Consider the following 24,180-nt stretch of genomic DNA (forward strand, 5'->3'; position numbering starts at 1 on the left):
GTTCATTCAAGTTTAAGAGTGCGTGCGTGTGGAAAAAAAGAGGGAATCTGGTTTTGTGTTGTGAGAGCAAAATGTGGGCAAGCGCAGAAGGTGGTGCTCCGGAGGTTACTCTAGAAACTTCTATGGGTTCCTTCACTATTGAGGTAGTTTTTTCTTCAATTTTTTCTTTTCAATTTCATTGATAAACCCTGATACAGTATTAGGGTTTTTAACGATTTTGATTTTGATTTTTTTTAGCTGTATTACAAGCATGCACCTAGAACTTGTAGGAACTTCATTGAACTGTCTCGTAGAGGTTATTACGATAACGTTAAGTTCCACAGGATCATTAAGGTACTCGTCTTCTACATTTTCATCAGAAAAAAAGAATGGATAATGTTTTTTTTTTCTTACTTAGGTTTGTGTGTTTTGTTGAGTAGGATTTCATAGTACAAGGTGGGGATCCTACTGGGACAGGAAGAGGAGGAGAGTCTATATATGGGTAATAATACTGATTAAACTCGTCATCCTTATGTTGATTATTTTGTAATGGTGTTATGGTATTAGCTATGAAGCACGGACACTCTTCAAATTAGGCGTGTTTCAGTGTCGGACATGCGTTGGTGTGGAACATCGAAACGACACCGACTTATGATTTTTTTTAAAGAGACCGACATTTATGATTACAATAAGGCTATGTTTGGTAAAATTAAGCTATAAGCTAGTTGATGAAAAGTTAGCTGATAGCTGAGCTTTTTAGCCGATAGCTGAAAAGCTAGTAGAATGAAATTAAAGTGTTTGGTAAATTTACACTATGTTTGTTTTGATAGATTTATGAGAGAGAGAAATAAAGAAGAGAGAAATAGTAAAGAAATAAGGTATTTCTTTAGTTTGGATAAAGGGAGAAATAAGGAGAGAGAGAAATTTTTTAGGTGGGTCCCATGCCAAAAGAAATCTCTCCTCAATAGGTGAGATTTGTGAATTGAAGGAGTGGAGAGATGCATTTTCCCACAATGTCCTTCTCCTTATTTTATTTTTTTTAGTTTTAATATTCAACTTTATTTTTTATTTTTTTAAATATGAAGGATAAATTAGTCTTTTTCATTTTTATTAATTTCTCTCTATTCATATTTCTACTCATCCTCTTCTCTATTTCTATTCATCCAAACAATATAGAATTTCCACTCAACTTCTCTCTTATTTCTATCTTTTTTATTTCTCTCTTCACTATTTCTTTCTTTCCTATTTCTTTGAACATCCAAACACAGTGTTAGTTTTTGTAATCATAAAATGACATAAAAATACAGTTATATTATGTGAGTGGGTAGTTATTTTTGTGAGTGGGTAATTTTTTATTAAAAAACAATAAAGAAGTTAAGGTTAAAATTGGAAGAAAAGGTAAAAAGCTATAAGCTATAAGCTCAAACGCTACTTGAAATAGCATTTGGAAAAAAGCTATAAGCTAGTATGAAAAGTTTGTTACCAAACACCTCTAATTTTATGAAACAAGCTTATAAGCTAGTATAATAAGCTATAAGCTAGCTTATTTGTGTTACCAAACATACCCAAAATTATGTCATTTTTTAAAATTATTATTGGTGTCCACATGTCGATGTCCCTGTTGTATCTGGTGTCTGTGCTTCATACCGTTTTTTTTGGGTTATTGGATGAGTTATCAATTAAATTTGTTCATTTGCCTGGCTTAGCTAGTGGTAAAACATAACCCGCTTACACAGGTTTAAGATGGAAAATTGATGAATATGTACAAAATTCAATTTTTTCATTTGTCGTTTATGACAGTGCAAAATTTGAAGATGAGATTAAATCAGAGTTGAAGCACACTGGAGCTGGTATTTTATCAATGGCTAATGCTGGCCGTGATACTAATGGTAGTCAGTTCTTTATTACTCTCGCGCCATGCCCCTCTCTCGATGGTAATTACTTGATTCTTCATTCTACGTTTTTTTTTTATAAGAATTTCTTCATTCTACTTTGCTTTGGAATTTATTAATAATTTGCATAATGAGAATTTTGAGCTTCAAATGCAATATATAACTATAAGTAGCTCTGTTAAATGATAAGTATACTCAAATACTGGTTTGTGGACAATGCACCATGCTTATTGCACACAAATTTTCTCATTGCTGAGTTGTGAAAAGTACAATGTTTCCTATCTGTATCCTGTTTGGCTCCTGTTATCGTAAAATCTTTTGACTTTTGTGTGGTATGTTGATTGATCCATATCACTAAATCATATAAAATATTCTGTTATATTGCTCTTTTTAATCATTATACAATGTAGTTGAGGTCACTGATGGCAAAAAGTAAAAGAAAATCAATTGCACATATGAATAGGGTACTAGCAATGAGTAAAGTTAAATAATATCTTACCAATCATTAGTTGGTTCAGTGGTGATTGGCGCTGAACTTGGTAGGGAGGACCACGATTCGATCCCCCGCAACTGCGATCGGGAGGGGGCTGGAACCACTTGATGCCAGAACTGATCCCCGAACAAGATTAAACTAGTGGTGAAAGCCCAAAAAAAAGTTAAATAACATCTTATGGATGTCCATCGTGTGGGTCTAAATGTGGAGTGTTATCTCTGGGTTTGATTTGAATCTCTTTTTTTGTGTCGAATTCATTTGTCAAAAGAACTATAATGCACAAATATTTCAAAATGGCTATTAGACACCTTCGTGGTATGTTTCTTAGGCCCCGTTTACTTTGTGTTTTCATTTTCTAAAATAGACGTTCATTTTAACTTGCTAATGGGAACATGTGAGACTCTTGAAATGAAAATAGAACATGTTTTCACAAAGTAAACACGGAGCCATATTTTCTCCTTTTTGGGGTAGATAATATTACATGCATATTTTTAGTGCATTTTATCATCCAACTGTGTGTTTCTTTTTCTTGCATTAGTTTCCTTGACTAAATTTGTAAGAGTACATAAAACAAGGGACTCTCTTTTATCTCTAATATAATCTCCAAAGTCAAGGTAAACCTACAGGCTACAGTTATTACTTACTACATACTACTAGAGTAGACTCGAGTAAATTTTTAGCTATAACCTTGGCATGAGGTGGTTAGATGACCAAATTTGGTTGGTTAATTAATAATTTATGATTCATCATTCTAATTCATATCATGAAACTTTTGGAATGCCTATTAATACTAATTTTTTGTTTCTGTTTCAACCAGGAAAACATACAATATTTGGAAGAGTAAGCCGGGGAATGGAAATCATCAAAAGGCTTGGCAGTGTCCAAACAGATAACAATGACAGGTATGTCGGATATCTTTGCTTACCTAGAGCAGTTTAATGGCACTTCAAAATTAGCATTAGCATCAAATCAATAACCTAACTACTTTGTGACATTCTTTCCAAAAAAATAAGAAGACTACTTTGTGATATTGGGGATCATAACTTCATAAGTCTGCCGATATTCGGTAGTGATATGACTTGTATTCTGGTTAATGTTGGTCATAAGAGGATTTGCTTTATGCATTGGTGATCATACACCTCCCTTTATGAACTACCCTCATACACTCTGTTGTTTTGATTTTTGACAATTGGATTCAGAATTTTATGAAAAACATTTTTTGATCATGTTAAGCTTAACCAGTAACTTTGATCTTCCTTTATGAACTTGTAAAATTATTCACACATTTCTTCATTTTCCACTTATGCAGACCCATCCATGACGTGAAGATACTCCGGACATCAGTCAAGGATTGAGATGTGTTGCGTGTTATGATGTGAAGAAATTGAAGTTTTATTATCAATTCCTAATATAGTTATGACTGGAAAAATGACATGGCATATTTGGCTTCATGATTAAGCACAAGAATTGTATTTTTTTGGTATTAGTTTGGTCACACAGTGAACTTAAAACCATGTGTATGAGTATCTTTTTAGAACTGTTTCTGTTTCTATTTTACAAGAGTGACATAAGTATCGTATTGTAAGCAACATTCATTTACCACTGAATCATGCACCACCACCAATCTAATGGTGCAAGCTTCACACTGTATCATAATCAAAACGATATGCATGAAACAATGTCAATCGTTCGATCGTTCGAACCGTCATAGCTAATCAAACTCGAATTCAAGATGACATTTTGATGAATCAGTCAGCAGACCTCTCGAACTAACCATAGCCACTTACCAACATCAAATACATTACAAACCCATCAAACACAATTTTATTTTGATGAATCAGTCAGCAAGGACAACATCAGTGTTTGCATATAACACAATTTCAATTGGTTTTATGTTTCCCTATGAAAAAAGCAATTAAATTTTCATTAACAAAATTAAATGATTTATATAATAAAATGATGAGAAAATATAATATGCACAAATAGTGTAAAATTATTTGAGATGGTCATCCAATAACAACTGTGTGTATTTCGCCAAATCACTCCACTATTTGAAGTTAGTGTAAAATTAATCTACACTAACGTCTAATAGTAATTAACTATTCCGCCATATCATACCATAAAATTGGAGTGATTTTGACAAAATACATGATTAGTATTGAATGACAGTGTAAAAATATTTTACAATGTCGGTGCATGTTCTACTTTCTGTTTTGTAAATTTCATCTATACACCGATAGCCTAAAATCATTTTACACATGCATCCAATCAAATTACATCGTAGTGTCACTTTTATAAGGAGTTTAATGGAGATACATTGACAATGTAAAATAGTTTTGCAAAATCATTCAATAAAAAACTATCAATTTGTCATGTCATATAAAAAAAGTGGGATGATATGACAGAAAACATGGTTGTTATTGAATGACAACAGGGCATGTTTGATATTTCTTTTACTCTTTTATAAGTACGTCTATGTCCCCAATTCCTAAGATATCTCAACAAATATCTATATTTCATAATTTAGGGGCCATTTCGATTTGTCTTATTTTTTCACTAACAAAAATTGTATCTTTATAAGCTATTTTATTATAAACTACTAGTACTTCGAAAAAACTTATAATAATACATAAAAACTTATTTATTTTCATAAGCTGTTTCGCACAAGCTCAAAAATAAGTCCATCCAAACATGCCCTTAATTGAATATACGAAAATATCCTTTACATTATTTATTTATGTGCGCGCATTAATAATGAAGTAGATCAATTAATTAAGCTTTTGATAAAAAAATTAATTAATTAATTAAGCTAAGAAGCTCTTTGTCAAAACAAAAAAAAAAAATTCTTTAACAGTTTAACCCAACTCACGAACCTCCTGAGTCATACAGAGAACGAAAGTAGAAGAACCCGTTGATTGATTGATTGATAAACAAGTCGAGAGAAAAACCACCAACGACTGTGCAGTTCCTTTCCGTCGCACTTGCAACCGCAAAGCGAACAGATTGATAGCTCCGATCTCAACCATGGCGATGACCGTACACGGTGCGTGCTTTCTATTTCAACTCATTCTCTTTTCCGCGATCCTCATTATAATTAGGTTACAAACAGATTAAGCTTAATTTCCCTCGTAATTCACTTATGCGGTTGTAACAATTAACAATCCATAGGGTTTTTTTTTTTTTTTCAAATTATAGTTCGAAACTGGCAGGGGTTACTAGAACTGAACTTAATATCAATGAAATTTCCCCAATAATTTACAATTCCACAGGTTTTAGCAATTGAAATCCTTTTGTTACCGATTTCCATGTGCGTTTGCATCGTGAACGTGAGAGCTTATATAGGATTGCACAATCCCCCCCTTTGAGCCATGGTTTTGAGGTGAAGTTAGGTTCAATCCGTTTCATTTTTAATCTGTTTAGTAGGTTGTAACAAAACTAGGAACTTTAGACTAATCATGTCAAAGAGTTTGGTAATGGAATACCTTTTATTACATTTCCTAAATTATAGCTTAAATTGAGACATTGGGCCGGAGTTCGAACCCCGGACACCTCACTTATCCACCTTAAGAGTGGAATTTCTGGCCACTAGGCTACCTGACAAAAATAAATAAATTATAGCTTAAATTGAGGGACAGGTCACTCATGTTATGTTTATTAAAAAATTAATTTGTATGTTTGGAGAGATTATACTGCTGTTTATTTATGCTAAGGATTTAGTTTAGCTCATTTTTGCAATTTATTTTTTAATTTTTTTTCTCCTATTTTTATTATTTTACTGATTCTTTTTTGTATATCATGTTACAAATTGGTGTTCTGGACTGTTGGCGTCTTTACAGTGTAAGTTGAAAACTAGACTTTGAGCTTTGTTTAATGATTGAGATTATATAGCAAAATAGGGGTAATTAACTTTTAACCTTTTTTTGGACGTGCAGCCTTGCTGGGTTGGCTTTTATGTTTTCCTCTAGTATTTTGCTTCAGATTCTGGTATGCTCTTAATGATGAGACTGATTGTGATGCTCCTAATTACTTTGAAATTATGTTTGACAGATTTTGAAGTATTTATTATCTTCGTATATTTTATTAGAAAGAAATATTCAAATTTCGAAGTATTCAAATTTGTTAGGAAGAGTTTGTCACCAAAAAAAAAATAAAAATTGTTAGGAAGAGGTGAATGATATAAACTCAGTATTTTATTAGAAAGAAATAGGGATAAATCCCAACTTCAGAGATAGAACTGCGAAACTTCAAATGTTTGCAAACCTCCCTGTCAAAAGGCCCCAATCCTCTCTCAAGTTATAAGTTAGTATCTCTCGTCTTTTTCTATTAGTTATGGGCAACTATACATGCCTCATTTTGTCTAACTATCTCACCACAAATAACCTAACTAAACCGACAGTCATTAACATACACCTAACACTTACAGACATCTAACAATACTCATCCACTAAAATTTCACCCGATATCCTACTGATTGTGGTCTGAAACTGAAACTACTGAAGCTATCCAATAATTGTTTCCATTTGTGGCTGGTAACCAAATACTTGACTTCAACCTTTTGTTCTTATTTTTTATATTCACTTGGCCGGAAACCTCAGCAATCACCATCCAATAAGGGCTACCAGAGTTAACTTCTGCGTTTCTCTACATCATGTTTTGAAGGCTGTTGATCTGACCGTTCCAAACTCACCATACTATTTTTAGAACCTCCTTTGCACTTCCCATCATCACCACTATCAAAATCATCTTCCTTCTTGCTCTTGAAAGCATCACCCTCACTGCCTCTGTTGATGTTTGTGAGGAACTGAAAATTTTAAATAGAAATGTTATGTCTGATGATAGAAACAGGCTTTTAATATAGAAATAACTGAGGAATTCTGAGAATAAAACTAATTTCAGTTGAAATCCCATTCTATCCCTCTTTCTTTCTCCGCCTTCAAGAACTTGCTAGTTATTGCAATTTGCAACCACCTTAATTTGCGATTAATCTACCACTCTTCCATCAACCACCCTACAAGGAATATGGTCCAGTAGTTCCCGGCATGGAGACTCAAGTGTAAGATTCATGGTTTAATCGCCCCTGATGATCCATCAATTTCTTCAACAAATTAGGATTTAATGGTGGAAGCTTGGCCTGAATTTGGCCAACTGGTGGGGCAGTTCCATTGCCCTTTCATTCCCATTAACTTCCCAATCAAGCAATTTTGCTTCCTCCTTTTCAAATTTCTCTTACAGAGCAAACTTGTATTCCGGTTGTTAAACCTCCATTTTCTACTCTTGAGTTGGGGTTTTGGATTTCCTATTCCTGACCAGAGAACAGTCCTTCTTTCCCCAACTCAGATGACAATGATTCTGATTCCCACATCCCATACTACTTAAACGGTTTGATCTAGATCATATTCAGGTTGAAAATATTTGATCAGATCATCAGAACCTTCACAAAGGCCCATCAGGTTGCCTGATTGAATCGATCCCAATGTAGGCACTAAACTAAAGTGCAGCCTCTTAGTGCTACTCTGCCCGAAAGCCCAAAGCCTCTTAGAATTCCCTAACAAATTGATGCCTCTTCAAGTCCTACCCCCCGTCATAATCCCTACACTCCCTTCTCCACTAGTTTGCTGTCACCTGTCCATTCAATTAGGTTCCTTCTTAATAGACTCCTCCACCTCTGCTCTATCATTTCTACCCCTGTTTTTTTGGCACACCCGAATTGGGGCACCACTAAGCCCAACAATGAATTTCCCTGGATATTATTGACCGTAAAAGCAATATTAAGAGGAAACATATTCCCATGCAGTCCTAAATCAAATGGACAAAATAATTCATAAATTTCCATCATTTTGAAAATTCTCCAAATTTATCATCCAAATGATGGAATTTACATAGAACAATTTGAGTTCCCTAAAAAATTTACCTTACTTCAAAACATTTCCTCATCCAAACATAAGAACCTTGCCTAGCTTGCAAGCATAAGAAATAACAGAATTCCACACAAAAAATGACTTAATACTCCCACCATTATCCCCTTATGCTAGCCTTACGTAGGCAAGACTCATTCTTCCCGTTGCCAACTAACTTGGAGCATTTCCACCCACCTCTATGATGAACTTGCCAAACCTTAGGGCTTAGGCCCATGACTGAGCTGAACCACCTTGTGCCCTGTTGCCCCACTTGGGCCCTCAAACACCATAGACCCAACAATGTTTCTGCTGAAAACATTATCATTCTTACTGTTAAGACCACCGTCAGTGTTATTAATTGTGGATGGTGGACTATAGTTACTAGCCGAAACTCCGGCACATAATATGGCTAGTGACTAGCGTTGTGGCCTATGACAGAGAGAGTATAAATATTTTACACTCATTTGCCGAAGATATTGCTGAAAATAATTACAGGAGAAAAAACTTAAACATATCATAAGTATTGACAAGTCTCATGACAATCAAGTTCTGGCCTTCAAATAATAAAAAGTATAACATAAACATCAATAAATGCCAGAACATGCTAGATTTGGTGGTAAATTAGAGGGGAAAACACTCACTAACAGAGACCTAATAGTAGCAGCAATCTAACAAGGACTGTGTTATTGCCTCGGCTTGATTTCCCTATTTAGACCGCCACTTCAGTTAATTTTTAGCTCAGAGTACTCAAACTTGGAGGTCTCAGCTCACTGAGCTCAGAGTCAAAACTCGTTGATGACCCAAATTGGATTGAACAGGAGAAAAAACATGTTCAAATAGGGCTTTTCCTTTTTTGCTATTATTTTATGATATGGTTGATACATGCATGATCTAATTGAAATATTGAATATGGAATATTATAGTGGCACATATTTTAAATAGTCATTTACTTTTAAGTGTTAATGTGTATTCCATTTGCATTCTTTTTGATACGGCAGGCATGTGCCATATACAACAATTGGTGGCCCATGTTATCAGGTGAGTTAGTCTTTTATGCTGGAACTGAAGTCCTGTTTTTAGCTGGATAATTTTAATAATCAAAACATTGCACCTGCAGCTCTGATGTATGTGCTGGTACCTATGCCTTGTTTATTCTTTGGAGGTGGGTCGACTCAATTTCTGATGAGCCGTGATGGTGGGGGGTAAATATCTCTTGCCTAAAGTTCTCTAGTTTTTTTTTTAAATAAAATTTACTTTCATGTGTTTAGCTTTTGGGTTATCTGCTATTCTGTTTTATGCCACTGGTTTTACCCTGATATGATTAATATAACCTTTTCAATTCAATGAGTGCACGTAAATTTTTTTGAAGATGTTTATTATTCAACAGTAAATATAATATGGCATTATGTTGCAGTTGGATGGATGCTGCAAAGTTTTTGACTGGAGCATCAGCTGTGGGGAGCATAGCCATTCCTATAATCCTTAAGCATGCTCACATGATTGAGACTGGAGCAATGCTCATTGAGCTAGTATCGTTCTTCATATTTATATGCACTGTCATGTGTTTCCACCAAGCGAGCCTTGACGACGATTGGTGATAAAGAATTCCGTAGTTCTTACGTCTTGCTAGTCATTAGGGATTGTTACTCTTAAAAAGAAAACGAAGGAGTGAAACTTATTACAGCCCTGGAAACAAAAGTGTATGATCAAACATCTGGAATGTAAAGTTCTACCAGTGATTGCTTTTTCATCAACTTATATTCTTGTTCTAGTGCGATAATTTTAACATAGCAACTTACTATTTTGCCTATGTTTGAGTTTGCGCCCAATCATCTACATCGCATGATAGTGAATCTTTTTACCGTGAAAAATCGAGAAGCTACAAATCGGATGTTCGTCTAGTATTATTATTCCACCGTGAAAATAAACATGTACTTCTTTTGGTTCCCCTTTGTAGTCTGCGTGAAAGTAAAACGCCATTTATATATGGTGGGATGGGAAACATTTAATTTAATTATAAAGAAAAAGCTACCTTCCTTGACAAAATATCTTGCATTTACATAAAGATCTTATAAGTAAATCATGAGTTAAAGTATGAATTAATTATAAGATCTTACGTACTAAATTAGCAATGCTAACAAGAATTTTAGATAAACTTATGAACATTATTTAAGTGGAAGCACACATTCACACAAGCTCATGCAATGGTCTTTATTTTGGGTGCAAAAAGGTTTTATCAACAACTTATTTCCAACATGAAGCAGACATGGTATTGGAGGGTGAATTCTTTGAGGATGCCACACCGATCAAGGTTCTATAGGGACGTTTGAGACAGACATGGAAGTGGTTCAAGAGACTCCTAATCTTGGACAATAAGGATGCTTATAGCTTGCGGTAGGAGACATTTTCTTTTATCGGTTGTGTTTATGATGAGTGCATATAATAAAATTTTTGTGTGGAATTGCCGTGGGGCATCCAACACATCGTTCTACCGGTATTGTAAGCAATATATTTCAACCTACAAGCCTGTTTTGCGTGTTATCGTTGAAACACGCTGCAATCCTTTAAGTTTGGAAAAAACTTTCAAACTGCTGGGGTACGATGGACTTGTAGCTACGGAGAATCACGGGTATGCAGGAGGTATTGCAGTTGCTTGGCAGCAACATAATATTAATGTTGAGGTGTGTTCAAAAAAATTCCAATTTATGCATTTGAAGGTTCATTATCCCAGTGGGGAGTACTGGTACTTCACATCACACCTGTATATGCGAGCCCGAATGAAGATAATAGAAAGACTATGTGGGATGATTTACGTATTATAGCCAATAATATGAGGGAGGCTTGGCTCTTAGCAGGAGACTTCAATGATATTGCTTGTATGGAAGAGAAGAGGGGTGGAGTTAGTGCATCTCTTAGACGGTGTAATAAATTCAGCGAGCGAATCAATGCTTGTAATCTGATGGACATGGGAGCTATGGGTCCTAAATTTACATGGCGCGGTCCTATATACCATGGTGGTCAACGGATATATGAGAGATTGGATAGAGCTTTATGTAATGAAAAATGGAGGACAAATTTTCCTGATGGCTCTGTGAAAGTTTTGACAAGAGTAGCTTTTTCGGATCATCACCCTCTTTTAATTTCCCCCTTGGATGACACGTATATCAGAGCACCCCGACAGTTCAGGTTTGAAAGTGCGTGGTTATTAGATAATACGTATCAAGCGATGTTGGCTGAGAGTTGGAGAAGAGAATTGTCAGTTCCACATAATTTGGATAATGTGCAGAGAGGCATTACTAATTGGAAGCTGTAAACTTTTGACCAAGTCAAGCGAAAAAAGAAAGAAATTATGGCAAGACTAGCTGGAATTCAAAACCGCATGTATCATGGAAACAACAGTGGAGGCTTGAAAAGGCTTGAATATAAGCTTCAGGCCGAACTAAACAATATTCTTGAGAAGGAGGAATTAATGTGGTTCCAACGATCTCGCGCTAAATGGTTAATTGATGGAGATCGAAACACTCGATATTACCATCAGGGACGGATTCAAAGGGGGACAGGCAGTGGCCAAGGCCCCCCCTCCCCCTCATATATGTATGTATATATATATATATATATATATATATATATATATATATATATATATATATATATATATACTATGGTAAAAATAAATGACAACATAAAATATATTGGTCCTTAAATATATGAAGTATTAATTGTCAAATAAAGTATATTGAAATTTGAAATTACAAAATATTCTCAAATATGTCTATCATTAGTAATTTTTGGACAAACTGATGACTAACATAAAACATATTTGAGGACCAAACTAACAAAGGAAAGATAAATTTGAAAATCAAAATAACTAACAAAAAATATGTTTAAGGCTCAAAATAATTGTTCTTATTTCCGGCCCCCGTGCAATAAGTTTCTGAATCCGTCCCTGATTACCATACCAAGACCATTAGCCGTCGAAGAAGGAATAATATTTTAATGTTGAAGAACGATCATGGGGAATGGATAGAGGATGTTGAACAACTTCAACGAATGGCTAAGGAGTTCTTTCAGAATCTTTTTTCAAACACGCATGCTAGACATCAGTGGAAACAAACTGATATATCTTACCCGGCCATAGATAGTGACACCATGACGAAGTTGGCAGTACCCTTTACAAACGATGAAGTTAAAAGGGCTCTCTTTGCTATGCAGCCGTGGAAAGCGCCGGGACCGGATGGATTTCCAGCTGGGTTCTATCAAAAAGCGTGGGGCACAGTGGGTGGTTCAGTTTGTGAATTTGTGTGTGGTGTATGGGACAATCCAAGTGTTGTTTCATCAGTTAACCAAACTGACATTTGCTTAATCCCAAAGATACAACAGCCGGAGTTTATCACGCAATTTCGTCCTATATCTTTGTGCAACACCATCTACAAAATTGTGAGCAAAGTTATTGTGGAACGTTTGAAGGATTGTATTCCAAAATTAGTCTCTCCATTCCAAACTGGATTTGTTCCGGGGAGAATCATTCATGAAAATTTTATAGTTGCTAAGGAGATGGCACACTCTATGCATAGAATAAAGGGAAGGAAGGAGCTTTTGCTATAAAGGTTGATCTATCAAAAGCTTATGATAAGATCAGCTGGGAGTGTATTTGGAGAGTCTTATGTGAGACCAGTTTACCTAGTAATCTTGTGAATATCATCATGCTTGCAGTTACAAGTGTAGAGACTAATGTTAAGTGGAATGGAGCTCGGTCCGAATACTTTCGCCCTCAACGCGGTATTCGACAAGGTGATCCTATATCACCCTATATTTTCGTTCTTTGTATGGACAAATTATCGCATCTGATTCTTCATGAGGTGAATATAGGGAAGTGGCGTGGCATCAAGGCTGGGAGGAATGGCCCAATGGTCTCCCATCTTATGTTCGCAGATGATTTGCTTCTGTTTGGTGAAGCTAAGGAGGAGCAAATGCAGTGTGTTATTAATACTCTCAATAATTTTTGGAACCTTTCTGGGCAGGAGGTGAGCCAAGAAAAAACTAGCATTTATTTTTCTAAAAATGCTAGTAGAGAAATAAGAAACAAGTTGTTGAGGATTTCCGGCTTCAAAGAAACGTCGAGTCTTGGGAGATATCTAGGAGTGCCACTGTTGGGTAGAGCTCCTAAGAGAAATGATTTTCAGTATTTAGTGGATCAAGTTGAGACTAAGTTATCTGGTTGGAAAGCTAAACAATTGTCTTTTGCGGGACGGGTGACCCTTGCTAAAAGTGTGTTAGAGGCAATACCAATACATCCGATGATGACTACTAAAATTCCTAAGTCTTGTCTGAATGATATTCAGAGGATTCAAAGAAATTTTATTTGGGGTGATTCGGAGAGCGGAAGGAAGTTTCATGCTGTTAGTTGGGAGAAGGTTACTACACCAAAGTGGATGGGAGGGTTAGGATTGCGTAATATGGAGTATATGAATCAAGCTTGTTTGATTAAGCTTGGATGGAAGCTATTTTCTGGGGCTGATGATTATTGGTGTCAGATTCTGAGAGGTAAATATGCCCACGATGAAGCGCGAACTGCAGATTCAAGTCTTTGGAAGGCGCTCGTTAGATTAAAAAACTATGTGTGGAATTATTGCCAATGGATTGTTGGAGATGGCAAGGATATAGATGCTTGGAACCATGTGTGGATTGAAGAAAATGTAGTTTTGAATCAACTTACTAGCATTCCTCAAGATTTACAAGGTGCTAGAGTGTGTGATTTAGTAGTGGATGATACTGGCTGTTGGAATTGGTCTCTACTGCAAGATTGTATACCATCAGAGATGATAAATAAAATTGCTACTATTTTACCTCCCCATGCAGAAAATGGAAGAGACGTGTTAACAGGTGCAGGTGGTAATTATGCTTCTTTCTCGGTGGCCGACATGTATTACAAGCTGAGAGACTTCAATATGGCAGATGAGGATCTGGTTTGGAGTAAGCTTTGGAAGCTTCAAGTGCCTAAAAGGGTGAGGAGTTTTGTTTGGCATGTGAAATGGGAGAGGTTGCTCACTAATTTCATTAAGCACCGAATGGGATTGACAAGTGTTGTTTGTAATTATTGTGGATCGGCTAATGAAACAATATTACATACTTTGAGAGATTGCTCATTAGTAAATCAAATTTGGCAGTAAGTAGTTCCTTGTGAGATAAAAGGTGTGTTCTTTATGAGTAATCTTCAAACATGGGTGAATATTAATATTAATTTTACATTAAAAGTTGGAGTAGGAGGTAGATGGTGTGACTTTTGGGCTCTGATGTGTTCTTGCCTTTGGACATGGCGAAACAAAGAGTTACATGAAAACAATTTTGTGAGGCCAGGCAATATGATTTATCATGTGAACAAGTTGATTCAAAATTACACGAAGGCTATGTGTGCAATGGATATAGTGGGACATCATGAAAAAGCTTTATCTCATATCCATTGGCAACACCCAGCTGGCAACTTTGTGAAGCTAAACACCAATGGGGCTTGTAAAGAAGGTAGAAGAGCGGGTTGTGGTGGAGTTATTAGAGGAAACCAAGGTGAATGGTTGGGTGGTTTTGCAAAAGGAGTTGGGCAATGTAGTGCTTTTGTTGCGGAGCTTTGGGGAGTCTTGGAAGGTTTGACGCTTGTAAAGCGGTTGGGGTTCTCAAACGTGGAGGTAAGCATTGACTCAAAGGCTGTTGTCCAAGTTCTTTTAACATCGAGAGCTGAAGGTGTGGATGGGTATGCTATATTTAAGAAGATTCGTCGACTTTTGACGATGGATTGGAATGTAAAAATTACACATGAGTATCGGGAAGCTAACAAATGTGCGGATGCATTAGCAAATATTGGATATAATCTGGATCATGAAATGATTTTTTACGAGGCTTGTCCAGTGAAAATTAGGGATATATTGTTAGCTGATCAACTAGGGATTACCACCCCTAGATTGATTGTTATTTAGTTTTTGTGTTTGCTGGGCTTTAGCCCTCTTTTCAATAAAAAAAAAGGTTTATTTGAGTAACTGAGTTACTTGCCCAAATTTGCTTTAATAATGCAAAATTACTTGTACTAATAGGTTCATTAAATTCATTTTGAGGAGTGCTATATATAGCGACAAAGTTTTCACGAAATTATCACGAACGCACGCGCACTGTTTATTTACTTTTGCCGCTTCCACTTGCCTTTCTATCCACTAAACTTAACAGCACCGCAACGCAACACAACACAACATTCCCACCTCCTGCTTTTGTGTACTCTGCTATACACCACTAAATCTAAATGAATAATCTCACTCCAAAATCTGGTTCTTAATGTTATACCCAAATCTTGAGTGAATAGCAGAGTACCCAAATCTGGTTCTTAATCTCACTCCAAAATCTGTCTTTGTATACTCTGCCATGCACCACCAAATCTTGAGTGAATTTTATATCTTCTGTCAGACACACATTTATGGCTTTATAAGACTATATGAACACTGGTTTGTTGCATTTGAATATCACCATTGCTGCAACATGTAGAGTTCAACGAAACTCAATTGAAAAACATATCAACCAAGAATCATAGACGATAGAGAGAGGGACAACATCAACCAAGAATTTGGACAAAAGTTTAATTTGGAAGAAGAATTAGAGGAAATTTTCATAGAATAAAAAAGGGAGGTTGGTGGTAGAAGATGAAAGAGAACGACAGAGAAGAGAGAGAAATTGAATTAATTAATTAAATTAAATTAAATAAATGTGAGTGGGTCCGGTAGAGCATGCCAGATCATTCGTGATTGATTCGTGAAGGTCTTTGTCGCTGTAAGTAGCATTTCTCATTCATTTTACGCCTCTTTATGCGGCATCTTATAAAATTATAAAATTAAGATTAAAATCTTAAGAACATAAGGGCCCGTTTGGTGCACATGATTAGAGACATGATATGATAACCGTATCATATCATGTCTCAATAGTATTGACAACAGCATGATACAGCCTTGCTCAATATAGTGTTTGGTGACACATCATGATATGATAAGTTAATCCAGAAGCTTATCATATCATGTCTCTCTAGTTAAAATCCTTATCCTAAATTTGAGCTGAGTTACCAACATGATAAGATAAGAAAAAAATTTGTTGATTTATTCTATAAAATATATTTTAAAATAAAAAAACTGAAAATTAATAAAATACAAATAATAAAATAATTTGATATTAAATTAATAATAAAATAATTAAATTTTAAATATATATGTGATTTTCTCACGAGAGTAATTTTGTAATTTATATAATCTAAAAAATTAAAATTCTACTAAAATTACAATATTTTAAAGTAAAATAATAATTAAAAAATTGCAAAATAGCGATATTAATTTAAATTTTATGACAAATTAAATATAATTCTTTTGCAATGGTAGTTTTATTATTTATGTATGAGATATATCATATATTTATTTAGATTATCTAACATGTATAATTGAGTTATTTATTTGATCATGATTCATATAAAAAAAATTAATTTGTTTATTTTCTCATGACTTTTATTTAAAATTTTATAAAGTTATTTGATTACTTATTTATATTTTTATTTATACAATATAATTTTTAACAATTGTTTTGCAAGGATAATTTTGTCATTAAATATGTTACATATCTTATAATATTGTTATGAGTAAGTATATATTAAAAATATGATATAATAGTTATCATGTTTGTTATCCTGTGTGCATCAAACACATGATAGGATAACTGTTATCCTATCCTATCATTATCCTGTTGTATATCTTATCATATCACTATCCTATCCTGCGCACCAAACGAGCCCTAAAAGAAGAATAACATACTTAGGGTCCGTTTGGCCCAGCTTCTTTTACAACTTATGCAAACGGTTTATGCAATATAAATTAGGATTTATGCTATTTTATAAGTTCATACTAGTGAAAATTGTAATTTTATAACCCGTTTTATCATAAACTACCTTGACAAACTTATAATAATATATAAAAATTGCATAAGCTGTTTGCATAAGCTCTAAAAAAAATTGAGCCAAACGAGCCCTTATATTCTTATATTAAAAAAAACATATTCATGTAAAACTTAGTAATTGTCAAGTAGTCTAGTGACTAAAAAATACACCTTAATTGTCAAGTAGTCTAGTAAAAGTGAATAAGTAATGTCAAGAGTTCAAATCTCGGTGTGATATCTCTGTCAACTGAGTTAACTTCGCGTAAACTTTTGTTGTTTTATTCATTTGACCGCACACTAGTGCAGAAAGGAGATACAACCACTGGCCAAACTGACTTTCTACTACTGGCCGCGGCCAGTAGTAAATGCAGTCGACGTTGTAAGTTCAACTTTCCACGTCGGGTATTTTTATACCCGACGTGGTATGTGTAATTTCTTCTGTAATTATTATTTAATATTATGGGGATTCCACGTCGGTTTTTACAAATACCCGTAGTGGTATGTATGAGATTCCACTACGGGTATTTACAATATCAGTAGTGGTATGTATGGTTTCCAGTTTTTTTTTTTTTAAGAATTGGGGATTCCACTACGGGTATTTACAAATACCCGTAGTGGTATGTATGAGATTCCACTACGGGTATTTACACATATCCGTAGTGGTATGTATGGTTTCCAGTTTTTTTTTTTTAAGAATTGAGGATTCCACTACGGGTATTTACGCATACCCGTAGTGGTATGTATGGTTTCCTTTTTTTTTTTTAGAATTGAGGATTCCACTACGGGTCATTACTCTTACCCGTAGTGGTATGTGTAGTTTTCACTACTGATTGTTATAAATATCAGTAGTGGTATGTTAGTTTTTTTTTTTTTTTTTTTTCGTTTTTTTGTAGCATCCTGTGCCTGCATATTTGTAACATGACCAAATTTCATCACAGACCCCAAAGAATGAGCCATTGCTGCTAGTGCTAAAGCTATATGTTAAAAATCAGTTAGGAAGTGCAAAGCTATATCTTCTATACATGACAACCTCATGGAGGCAACTGATGCATATATATATAACTATGATAATCCATCCATGATTTAAACTAATATAAACTAAGGTTATAATTAGGAAGTGCAAAGTCCAGCAGCTGCAACTGCACCATAATATTACTAGAAAATAGAAGGTACAAATATTATGCATTAATTTGCCTAGTCCAAAGTTAAACCAGTTCCATCTACAATGAAGCATGGCAAGCTTTTCATTATAATTTTCCACTAAACATGTCTTCTCAGATGAAGCATAACAAGCATTTCATCACCATCCTCAATTCCCAGCTGCATGAAATATATATAATTTGGATCAGAAAACCAAGAATTCTGACAATGAGACAGAATATACTAGCTAATATTTAAATTACATAATAATGAACAGAAAGCCAGAAATTTTGTTCAATTGGCAGAGAGTTTCTGGCTTAAGCCAGAGAAAGCCAAAAATCCTATTGAATTGGCAGAGAGTTTCTGGCTTAAGCCAGAGAAAGCCAAAAATCCTATTGAATTGGCAGAGAGTTTCTGGCTTAAGCCAGATAAAGCTACAAGTCCTGTTGAATTGACAGTGAGTTTTTGGCTCCAGCCAGAGAAAGCCAGAAGAGCTGGAGGTGACTCAGAGGACACGTGTTAGCAAACTCAACTTTGAAGTAAGGTAGCTGGCTGAGCCAGCTATAGCTGGCTGGGCCAACTTAAAAATCTAGTTCACTATAAAAGGACACCAAGAGTAGAAAAATGGATCATATAACTGGTAATAATTAACTATTCTATAACTCACCAGATAAATCTTAATCCTCCAATAACTCCAAAAAATATGTTGACCAACGTAGTCGCAATTCATACATCTCGCAATTCATTTATAAATTGCAACCATGGCCCCTGCATTTCAAGTAATCAAAATTGGAAAAGGTATCCAAGGTGAAGTTGGCCTCACATGTTCTTCTTCACTAATTAAATTCATTTATCACTATTGATCCAATTCAGTTCCAAACTCCAACTAATTCATAGCATACAAAAGAAAAAAAGAAATGAAAGAATACCTACAAATTATCATGGATGCTCCCCTATTATTACATATACTGCCAAAACATACCAGGTAAAAGATGGATGAGAACACTAATGGCCCCTGCAACGTCAAATTGCAACGCCAAACAATCAAAGCCCAAGCTAATGGCCCCTGCAACATACCAAAGAATTGTTTTTCAGCTTATTTCCATAAACTTTCCATGATAGCTTATGAAAACATCTTATAGCTTATACAAAAATTGTTTGAATAGCTAATACATAAGCACTTGTATCATAACCACATTCACAAACATTACTTGAAATGTAGCCACAAATCATAAGTTCTCCAACATAGCTTATGAAAATTTATACATAAGCACTTGTGTTATAACTACACTTACAAACATTCCTTGAAATATAACCACAAATCATCATAACAACAAGAGAAAACATAATAAGATGAGGTAAACTCTTAGATACAAAATTGAATTGCAAGTTTCAATTTACCTTATATGTGAAGGGGTGAAGGAAATCAAACTGAAACCCAATAGAAGAAGTAAAATTAGAGCAAAATAAGTAAAATTAGGAAAAAATCGAAAGGAAATCATATGAGGGAAATCAAAACGGAAACCTAATTGCTGTGAGTCTTATAAACTATGTAAAACGGCTATTATGAATTCTAAACTGCACATAATATGAATTCTAAACTGCACACAATATGATAATCTGCATAAACACTTTTCAAGTTCATAAAAGCTATTAACAACCACTCCAAAGCTATTAAGTTCTGATTCTATCGTAAGATGCTTTCAATACACCTTTTCTGAATTGTCCTACAACGTACTTATCTCTGCAGATGCATCAGAAGCAGAGATTATAGCTGCAGCAGAATTAGCAAATGCTCACAAGATGAGAAGGTGGTTCAAGATGCACTTGACCGTGTTATGGTAGAGCGGACAACAATAATAGTAGCTCATAGGTTATCAACTATTAAGGGTGCAGATTTAATTGCAGTAGTTAAGAATGGTGTCATAGCAGAAAAAGGAAAACATGAAGCATTGCTCCATAAGGGTGGTGACTATGCTTCTTTAGTAGCATTACACATAAGTGCTTCTACATCTTAGACACCCAAATTTTAAGCTTTTAAGATAAAGGACTTGTTTAAGATAATAACTACGTACTTAAGATGGTAAGATAGAAATGTAATATGCAGCTTTGAAGTTGAAAACAGATCAAATAGATTAAATTTCATAGGCAAAAATCCTTGAATTCAAAAAGGATCCATTTGGTGGGACAAGTTCAAAAAGGGTCAATTGAAACTCACAAGGCCATACTTGATTGAGATTATGTATTCTGATCAAATCTAAATATCAAATCTCACTTTGATCAACTCTCCATCATGGTAATAAAATCTCCAAAAGACTTGTTTAAAAAATGGTACAAAAGACTCTGATAACATAAGGAGCAAAATATCACTCAACTATAGAATGGGTTTTATAATTTTGTAACGAACTTATGCTAAAAATAAAGATCAGGGCACCTACAATATTAACATTCCATCTTCCAAATAGCATCAAGAAACGCATACCATACTAAATATGAGCGTTCAAAAATAAACGTGGACTGAACCATAGCTGAACCGAATTGAAAGTAACTTAACCATTATAGCAGTTTCTGAAATGAGCCTATTGTTTAGGTTACTTCTCTTTTATTAGTCATTTTGATCCTCAAATATGTTTTTAGGTAGTCAATTTGCTCCTCAAATGTGTTTTTGGTTAGTCAATTTAGTCCATAAAATTACTAACAAAAGAGGGCACTAGGGATGTATTTGCAATTTTGATACATTCAGCACCAATATGACAGCGAGTTTCACTTGGGATTCAACTCAAATTGGTATTTGAAACAGTTACGATTTTTAATGAATATAATCAAACAGTTGGAAGGCATAAATGAATACAAGAAGAATAATAACCCTTACCATCTTGGCTTCCCATATTTGAGGATTGATATAAAGCTATTGCCACTTCAAAATTCACCTAGACATGTCTAGTTCATAACCAAAATATCAGTTAATATATGGTAAAAATTGCATGTCTAGTTCCTCATACATTGATTTCTTACATTTAAAGAGTAAGATATCAGGAACTAGACATGTCTAGTTCCTCTCCTCATACATTGTTGTTTATCCAACTGGTAAGAAGATTTTCTCAGGTTAGATATGTATAATGAATAATGATATAGCCAGAATTATCTCACTCAGAGAGATACAAAGGATTTTGCTTTGAACTCAAATAAGAAATCAGATTATCTAAATCAAAATTGGAGAAGATGGCAAAGCAATCATGGTGCATCATAAGTTCATAACCAAAATTGATAATGAATTATATTTTATGCAAGAGAATGATTACCATATTACTAGCAGCTTACAAACTCTGCACAGATCACATAAATAACGGATGGATTTCAATTAAGATACAACTAGAATATCCAACCCATCCATCAATAAAACACCATATCATTGGAAAAATTTAAAATCAATAACCTTCTTCGATACCATATACGTAAGTACATAACTACCAAAATATACCAATCTGAAAATTACATTGTATACGGAAACCAAACTTTAACCTATGCTTCTCAAGAAGCTCCTTTTATAAATTCTGCCAAAATGTTGGAAGAAAATGCATTATCGTTCATGAAAACATTCTTCTTCAGTAGCCGACACCTATCCAGCCAAGTAATAACATCCAAATATTCAAAATCACAAGATATAAGATATAATATTCGAGATTACATGATATAATAAGCTAGCACACAAAGCACACAAAGAAACCCTCCTCAATTTAGTCTTTTAATTAAGTACCACTCCCTCATCCTACATAGTTGCTAAGATATAGAAGAATTGAAAATGAAAAGAAAAAGGAAAGTGAAGTGGTGTACCTGTGTGGGTGGGTAGGTCTAAACAGGAACAGTGAGGATATTAGCAAGAGTACCCAATACAGCAAAAGCGAGAAGAGGACTAATATCAAGAGAATTGAAAACGGGTGGAATAATATTCCTAAATAAACTAAGATAAGGATCACAAAGATCCCTAATTGCTGATAATGGCTGTCTTTCCCATGGAATATTTGGAAACCAACTCAGCAAAACCCTAACTAACAAAACACCGCTGTAAATATCCAGCCATTTCTTCAATCCAGCAGCAACAACAGTCAACGGAGTGTTCAACGACCCCTGAGTACTTCTTTTCATAATAGAAGCAAAGAACATCGATGAAGATGAAACTCCGATTGATAAAGATAGATCCGGCGGTGGAAGAATGGTTACGAAAGCTTTGATACATAAAGCCGCCACGCCAAGTATAGTAGTGACAGTTCGAGTGGAACCGGACAGAATATCTTCTTCTGGTGGTGCGGTGTGATTGTTTGAACAAGTAATGGTTCGGCGTTTGTGATTGTTTGAAAGAATAAGAAGAGATTTCGTCGGAGGTGCGGTGCGGATGGATAGGTTTTTTTACTTCAAAATTCACCTAGACATGAAAACGAAGAGATTGGAGAATGATTGAAGAACTTGGGACGATAATGAAGATGGCGCTTTGGGATTTTTAGGGATTTGGCGATTTGGGATTGGGAATGAAAACGTACGTAGTTCTCGTTTGGCTTCGCGTAAGGGATTGGGAATGAAGAATGAGAATGAACAAATTAATGAACACTAACCACTACGGGTGAATACCAAATCAGTAGTGAAATACAATTAAAACAAATTTCAACGTAATTACAATATTGCCACCGTGTCTACTTTTCACTACTGATTTAAGAAAACCAGTAGTGAAATCCCTTGTCTATGAACGTTTCACTACTGGTATTCAAATATCAGTAGTGGAATCCTTTGGTCAAATGGTTTTAACTACTGGTATTCACATACCAGTAGTGGAATCTCTTAGCCAAAAGTCATTTTTCTACTAGTGGCAGACGACTTTTGGTCTGCTATCTTTAGTGCTGTCAAAATCAAAACTACTAATTTGAGTCGCACAGTGCATGCAGTTACGGAGAAATTACACAACTTAATTAATATATGTAAAGTGTGGACAAAAAACTCTTTAATTAATTTGTCTATTTGCTCATGCACTTGTTAATTTTCTAATATTGCCAACCCAAATTAATTAATGAGTCAAGTATATATAATCCAATTTTACAGATGCATGTGGTGATGTGATACGATTGCAACGCGTTAAGACTCTCATATGTGCATTGCTAATTGATTTGAATCCACCATGTGCTAAAGTATTTTTTGGTGCGTAATATTATTATTAAAGTATATAGTTAGTCGAGTCACCAACAGTCAATTGTTCAAGTCCTTCTAGTTCTCTTCCGTAAAATGTTTTTCCATTGAAATCTTAGCCATTCAATTTTTTTATTTCCACATAGTACAATCATAAAAAAAGGAATAGAAGGCTTGGATCAACACTGGACCATATCTGGTGGGATTGTCACGGTAGACAATCCTCACCCGTAATTTGTTTGTATTTTCTCTATTGCTTTCCAAGAATCAACTATGCTAATATGCTACATGTTACTCTAGGGCTTAGGTAGACTTCTTTGCAGTCTCCAAAAGCCTGTTTTTTTCCTTTCTTTCTTTTTTTTTTTTTTAAGTATTTTTCCTTTTCTTTAAACGAGCAATATTGAGAAATACCCAACTTTTATAGTTTTGAAAATAGACACATTTCAAGATGAAAAAGAAAAAAAGATTGGCATATATAAGTATATCACACTATAATTTCACGAGATATGTCTTATTCTAAATTGTTTCCACCTCAAATTTATATTAACTTAAACGTCACGTCGATCATTTTTTATCATCAGTCATTTTCAATGTTCTGAGATTTTGATTGTCAACTCGGAGCATACCTTCCACTTGTCCACCACTGTGACTTCTT

General features: G+C 34.7%; 4 protein-coding genes across 5 annotated transcripts; 3 read left to right on the plus strand and 1 right to left on the minus strand.

Annotated features, from left to right (window-relative positions):
* On the plus strand, window positions 1-3,935 carry LOC123890357 (peptidyl-prolyl cis-trans isomerase CYP18-2). The gene is made up of 6 exons (XM_045939953.1): window positions 1-143; window positions 238-333; window positions 420-481; window positions 1,780-1,913; window positions 3,182-3,266; window positions 3,674-3,935. Exons 1-6 carry the CDS (start codon window positions 72-74, stop codon window positions 3,717-3,719), a joined length of 495 nt encoding a protein of 164 aa, XP_045795909.1. The 5' UTR covers window positions 1-71; the 3' UTR covers window positions 3,720-3,935.
* Window positions 3,936-5,207: 1,272 nt separating this feature from the next.
* On the plus strand, window positions 5,208-10,019 carry LOC123890358 (vacuolar protein sorting-associated protein 55 homolog). 2 transcript variants are annotated; one of them, XM_045939954.1, is made up of 5 exons: window positions 5,208-5,407; window positions 6,297-6,348; window positions 9,260-9,299; window positions 9,379-9,463; window positions 9,676-10,019. In XM_045939954.1, exons 2-5 carry the CDS (start codon window positions 6,316-6,318, stop codon window positions 9,857-9,859), a joined length of 342 nt encoding a protein of 113 aa, XP_045795910.1. In that variant the 5' UTR covers window positions 5,208-5,407; window positions 6,297-6,315; the 3' UTR covers window positions 9,860-10,019. The 2 variants fall into 2 exon arrangements, with proteins under 2 accessions (XP_045795910.1, XP_045795911.1); XM_045939955.1 differs by lacking the exon at window positions 5,208-5,407 and adding an exon at window positions 6,183-6,201.
* A 1,039-nt stretch (window positions 10,020-11,058) lies between these two features.
* Window positions 11,059-11,574, plus strand: LOC123889201. Its single transcript, XM_045938424.1, has one exon. The coding sequence runs from the start codon at window positions 11,059-11,061 to the stop codon at window positions 11,572-11,574; it is 516 nt and encodes a 171-aa protein (XP_045794380.1).
* Window positions 11,575-18,328: 6,754 nt separating this feature from the next.
* LOC123889204 (ylmG homolog protein 1-2, chloroplastic-like) lies at window positions 18,329-22,754 on the minus strand (the record flags this gene model as incomplete). The annotated part of the gene is made up of 5 exons (XM_045938427.1): window positions 18,329-18,530; window positions 19,018-19,416; window positions 19,752-19,781; window positions 21,223-21,969; window positions 22,185-22,754. A coding segment is annotated over one exon (552 nt), but the record flags the coding sequence as incomplete, so codon positions are not given.
* Between the last annotated feature and the right edge of the window lie 1,426 nt (window positions 22,755-24,180).

The sequence above is a fragment of the Trifolium pratense genome, linkage group LG6 (assembly GCF_020283565.1).
Source record: "Trifolium pratense cultivar HEN17-A07 linkage group LG6, ARS_RC_1.1, whole genome shotgun sequence".
Taxonomy (NCBI): Eukaryota; Viridiplantae; Streptophyta; class Magnoliopsida; order Fabales; family Fabaceae; genus Trifolium; species Trifolium pratense.

Coding starts and splice junctions, on each gene's coding strand:
- LOC123890357 (XM_045939953.1), top strand. CDS start 72: ATGTGGGCAAGCGCAGAAGGTGGTGCTCCGGAGGTTACTCTAGAAACT. Junction 334..419: donor AGTTCCACAGGATCATTAAG/GTACTCGTCTTC, acceptor TTTGTTGAGTAG/GATTTCATAGTACAAGGTGG. Junction 1,914..3,181: donor GCCATGCCCCTCTCTCGATG/GTAATTACTTGA, acceptor TGTTTCAACCAG/GAAAACATACAATATTTGGA.
- LOC123890358 (XM_045939954.1), top strand. CDS start 6,316: ATGTTTTCCTCTAGTATTTTGCTTCAGATTCTG. Junction 6,349..9,259: donor GTATTTTGCTTCAGATTCTG/GTATGCTCTTAA, acceptor TTGATACGGCAG/GCATGTGCCATATACAACAA. Junction 9,464..9,675: donor ATGAGCCGTGATGGTGGGGG/GTAAATATCTCT, acceptor ATTATGTTGCAG/TTGGATGGATGCTGCAAAGT.
- LOC123889201 (XM_045938424.1), top strand. CDS start 11,059: ATGTGGGATGATTTACGTATTATAGCCAATAATATGAGGGAGGCTTGG.